Source organism: Corylus avellana, chromosome ca2 (genome assembly GCF_901000735.1).
Source record: "Corylus avellana chromosome ca2, CavTom2PMs-1.0".
NCBI lineage: Eukaryota > Viridiplantae > Streptophyta > Magnoliopsida > Fagales > Betulaceae > Corylus > Corylus avellana.
Genome location: NC_081542.1, coordinates 2,230,018 through 2,235,211, shown reverse-complemented (window position 1 = coordinate 2,235,211; position 5,194 = coordinate 2,230,018). Strand labels below are relative to the sequence as shown.

Below are 5,194 nucleotides of genomic sequence, written 5' to 3'. Positions count from 1 at the left end.
GAAAGAGGGAGAATGCTCTCATGCATGGCTGGACGGCCAACACGGAGACGAAAAAAGAAGTTTTCCATGTAGTTTGTCCAAACATAGACAGTAAAAATTCGTCCACATCTCAAAAACCGGCAAGCATACGGGTAAACAGGAAAAAAGCAGCTTCAAAGTTCAAAAACAAACAAGAAAGAGTAATGAAATTCAACCAGATGAGGAAAAAAAAAAAAAAAAAAGAAGAGAAACAACTACACTGGACTGCACGCCCATTTCGTACAGAAACAAGTTACCATTTCAACGAAATGAAGAACAATAACAATAATTTAACTTTCGTTGAGGATTTGAGATTTGCACAAAAACAAACATCTTCCTCGTTTCCGCTCGTACATTGTTTTTTTTTTTTTTTGAGTTGCCTTTACTCCTACTTGAATGATTGTCAAATTTACTACATGATCATCGATATTATGAAATATTGCCGGCAAAGAGAAAAGTTGGTGAGAGAGAGAGATGGAAGAATGTGGGTTTGTTTTCATGATCTTGGGGGTGGGAAGAAATGCGTACCAGCCATGAAGGAGTTAAGCGGAGCTGGGTATAGAGAAGAAGGATCAAGAAGTGCCATGGCAGACGAAGCCACTTCAGCGGCGCCACCACCGGCAGCTGTGGCGGCACTGGTAGTGGCGGCACCGGCAATAAGGTTGAGAGGTTGAATTCCGCCACCCCCGGAGGAGCTCTCCCCACCCACGGAGTAGTTGGTTTCGGGGCCTACGTCGTAGAGAATGCCCTTGAAAACATGGCCACCTATGTTCACAGCTGTCTGATACGCGTACTGATCGTCTGCGTCTTCAATAGAGCTCACTCGTACGCATTGGAAAACAGCTGGAGAGTTCACTGTCGCCGGAAAATGTCCAACTTCTAACCCTAAAATATGATCCCAACCAAAAACCATTAGATCATTTGGAAGAGTGAATGAATAAATATACAAAATAAATATATATATATAAAATAAAAAAATAAAAAATAAAAAAAAAAGATGGCACATAAAAGCAAGCACACCCGCTCATACACAGATATCCACACACTGAGCGTGAGACGCACACACAAAGAGGAAAAACAGTTTCTTCCCCGTCAATCTATTCGTCAGGATTACTGAATAACAGTATTTTGGAAAAGGAAAAGGGATAGAAAGCTGATGGGGTTTACTATGGAGGTCGATTTCAACACACGCAATCGGTATACGTCTTGTTTGGGTATACTTCCAAAACCCTCTCTCTCTCTCTCTCATATAATTCTCTCTGGATGCGTCTAGGAAATCCTTTCAACGAGTCAATCAGTAGAACTGTGAGTGTCTGTGAAATATTATATAAATATAAAAAAGAAAAAAAAAAGGAAAAAAAAAAAACAAATAAGAGGAGAGGAATGGTACCTGACGCGCTAGTGGGCAAACGAGTGCAGGCGAGAGAGGGATTCTCTCGCTGTCTTTTGGAATTCTCTCCTCCTCCTCCTCCGTGGAGCTGAAGTTGTTGTTGTTGTTGCTGCAAAGCAGAGAGGTGTTGTTGGCGCTCGCGGCGCTTGGCAGCCGGAACCCAAGTGCTTTTAACATGGGTTGGGCAGTCCAATCCTCGGCTCTTACAGCAAGTCCTGCACCGCATGTGAGCGCAGTCCTTCTTGGCTTGGTTTCCGCAGTCCTGGCAGCTCACCCCTCCTCCTGTGGACCTCATCATCATGAGTGCCGATCTTGAAGGCGACTCATCAGAGACGTTGATTGAGCTCCTGCTGGGGCCCACGCCTAACCCAGCCGCTGAGGTGTAGAGATCTTGTTGAAGATGTTGATGGTGCCGTTGTTGGAGAAGTACTTGCTCTTGCTGTTGCTGTTGCCATAGTTCGAAACCCTTGTACGCTGCCACATCTTCATTCTTGTACCAGAACAAGCTCTCTGGGGGAATCTCTGTTGGAGGGTTGTTGCCGCTTTGCTGATGATGATCTTCTTCTTGGCTGCTCCTCCTCGCTCCTCCTCCTCCTCCACCTAATGAGAAAAACCCAGCCATTCTTCCTCCTCTAAGCCTGACCAGGACCTCAATTGTGACAGACAATCCATATCAGAAGCTCCACTCTCGCCAAAAATCAGCACCCAAATACCAAATGGGTATTCTTCAATTCCTCTTTTTTTCTGCCCTTGTTGTCTTTCGTTGAGAATTCTTCTTCTTCTTCTTCTTCTTCTTCTTCTTCTGTGCTTGCTTGCTTGCTACCTGTATACGAGTGTTGTTGTTCTTGTGTATATGTTTTTCTAGCTTTACTGTTTTCTCAAAGAGTGTGTTTTGTGTTTGTGTTTGTGTCTGTGTCTGTGTCTGTGTAGTTGGGAAGGGGTTAATTGCAGCTCTAGCTCGTCAGGGAAAAAGACTTTGGCTGGTTACTGCTTAGTGTTAATCGACCCATGAATTCCCTCCCTTCCCTTTCTTTCCTTCTTCTCCGAAACGAATTTCGGAAGCATTTAAAGAACAACACAGACTCGCACAGCTATTATCTCACACAACTCTGCAACGCCGCCATGCCCCCTCTGCACCGCGCTGCTCCCCAATTTAAGTCTCCCAACGCATCCGTTTGCCTTCTTTCTCCCTCTCTCTCTCTCTCTCTCTCTGATTTCTCTGCAGGTGATGAGCTTTTTAGCTCTGAGCAGTGCCTCTTGTGTCCGTAAACTTAAAACAACTCTCTCTCTCTCTCTCTCTCTTTCCTTCTATGAATTCTCTCTCTTTGTGGATTTTATGATCTAATCTTAAATGGAATGAATCAACCGATCATAATTTCTCGTGCTCATCTAACCATCAAACGCTCCGCCACGTGTCGAACCACAAGCTTTTCCTTATTCGTCCTTTGCACCGGAAAACCCGCTGCTTTTTCGTGACTCTCCCTTTAATGAACAAATTTTGTTTTTGTTTTTATTATTTTATTGTTTTCTTCTTTTTCCATCCATGATAACCAATTATCCATCACGTTAATTAAACTAAAATACGAAATAATCTTTCTTCTCAATTTTATATTTTTGATTTATTTCTAACGAAAAATGTGATGCTCTACCTCATTAATACATTTCATATGAATTTGAATTGGGATTTCTTTTTTGTTATTAGTTTGTTTAAATAATACAAAATTCCAACAGTTTAAAAAAAAAAAGCTTGCAGATCCCACTTATTCTAAATTGATTGGAGCAAATAAACCTCCCAAACCAGTGTTATACTTTTAATTTCTATATTATTGGAATAATGATATCTATAAATCCTGCCATGTGAGTAGGAGGGTGTAGAACCAATAGTTGTTGGTGTTTAAAGAATATTTATCTTTATTAATTTTATCATCTCTAATTTGTTTTGTAATAGAATTTTAACTTATTCAATCCAATTTCAACAACTTTTTACTTTTTATTATTATAAAATAAAATACTTGATTAAAAAAAGTGTTTTTTACATAAAGGTGTAGCTGTAAAGTAAATTCTAGGGCATTGTTCTACTGACATTTGTCTGCATGGAGGGCATTTTAGTGAATAGGATTCTCCAGTCCAACCAAAAAAATTTTAATGCAGAGTAAATTAAGTCCAACACCGTATTAAATCCTTTTTAATTTTCTGAATTGTTTATTGATGTAGAGAGATTTGGGCAGTGAAAAAGAGGCGTATTTTTCGAATTTCCAAAAGATAATCATATCTGTGTGCATGTTGTGCAATAGAGGGGAACACAGCGCCACCTCCTCGTACCTTTTTCTTCTTTTTTTCTTTTTTCTTTTATAACTAATACATTTTTTTCAGGAATTTATATCCTATACAAGAAGAGAGCTCAATAGGGTTTCCTAGTCCGGATTCATATATGCCGACAACTTGGGTTCTTTAGACACTTGTTCTAACATGTGAAGTCTCTCAAACGCTTTCTATAAGATTACACCGAATTTTTATTCCATTTTTAGCATGTTCAAAAAAATTTCGATCGGACAATAAATTGTTGGTATAGACTTATGGGAGAAGGCGTGATAGGACTCACATGTTTGAATTGGTGTGAACCCCTTTAGGAGAGAACCCCTTTAGGAGAGAAGATTGAATAAGACTCACTTGCTCGAATAAGGGCCGAAACCATGAGTTCCATCGAATCTTTCTCTCATGCATTAACCATCTATATTGCTTATTGCAAGCTATTTATTTGAGGGGGGGGACCATTTCGTTATTTCTTAAATGCTGTGCACTTTCTAGAGGGGAAAAAACTTATGGTGTTGACTATTTGAAAAATAAGGGTGATTATTGTTGGTCATCTCCGTGTAACTTTGCTCCATCATTGACAATTTTGATAAATATGAGTTACGGAATCCGCCGGCCTGCAGAACCGGTGGATGAGGCCTATGACAGGGATTGTTAGCAGTACAAGTAATTATCAAATTTTCTGGTCCACTTATATTTTTGGTGCAATCTTTCACAGAGAATACCTTGTTAGTACTACTGTTATATATATACATAAAAGTTGAATCATACTCAGAAATGCTTAATATTGGAACATATGGTGTGAATCATTTTTATTTGAATGCTAAACCGATTTTTTAAGACAGAATTTGTGAACCAATTTTCTAAGAGTGAACCGATTTTTACTTTAAAAATCGGTCATTAAATTAGCGTAATTTTGCATTTAATTATATTACAAGAGTTTTTCATATATAAATTATTTCATAAATTAAGTATTATCAATGTCCGAATCAAATAAGAAAACAAATAATACAAATCAAATTATTATGTATTATTATGTTTAATCACTTTAATATGTATATAACATAATATTATAGATATGTTATAGTTGAATTAGATGAACTAAATGATAGGACGTATAAACAAAATAGAAAAAAAATTCATTGCATTATTATTAAAAAAATAAAAATAAAAATAAAACAGTTCAAAAAAATTTAAGTTGCATGGGTTTAGTCGTTTAATAAAAAATAATAAATAACCGATTTTTGAAAAGGCATAAAGATTATTAATCAAAAATTTCATTGAATTATTTTTGGTTTTTTTAAACATATAATTGTATAGATTGTCGGATTTTTACTCAACATAATGATTAGGTATTTTTGATTTCATTGGCAAAAATAATCTTTATTGATCAAAAATATATAGGTATTACATGTCACAATTTTAAGGCAATTCTAAAGGGGTTTCGACTATATATATATATATAGCATTTTA

General features: G+C 37.4%; 1 protein-coding gene across 1 annotated transcript; it reads right to left on the bottom strand.

Moving 5' to 3' along the window:
- Nucleotides 1-250: 250 nt before the first annotated feature.
- Nucleotides 251-2,710, bottom strand: LOC132172199 (protein SHI RELATED SEQUENCE 1-like). The gene is made up of 2 exons (XM_059583652.1): nucleotides 1,409-2,710; nucleotides 251-903 (listed from the first exon to the last, which is right to left on the bottom strand). Exons 1-2 carry the CDS (start codon nucleotides 2,028-2,030, stop codon nucleotides 515-517), a joined length of 1,011 nt encoding a protein of 336 aa, XP_059439635.1. The 5' UTR covers nucleotides 2,031-2,710; the 3' UTR covers nucleotides 251-514.
- Nucleotides 2,711-5,194: the final 2,484 nt, after the last annotated feature.

Bases quoted from the DNA above. Each gene is read 5' to 3' on its own strand.
- LOC132172199 (XM_059583652.1), bottom strand. From the start codon at position 2,030: ATGGCTGGGTTTTTCTCATTAGGTGGAGGAGGAGGAGGAGCGAGGAGG. The intron at 904-1,408 runs GTACCATTCCTC...ATCATATTTTAG, and splicing joins TTTGCCCACTAGCGCGTCAG to GGTTAGAAGTTGGACATTTT.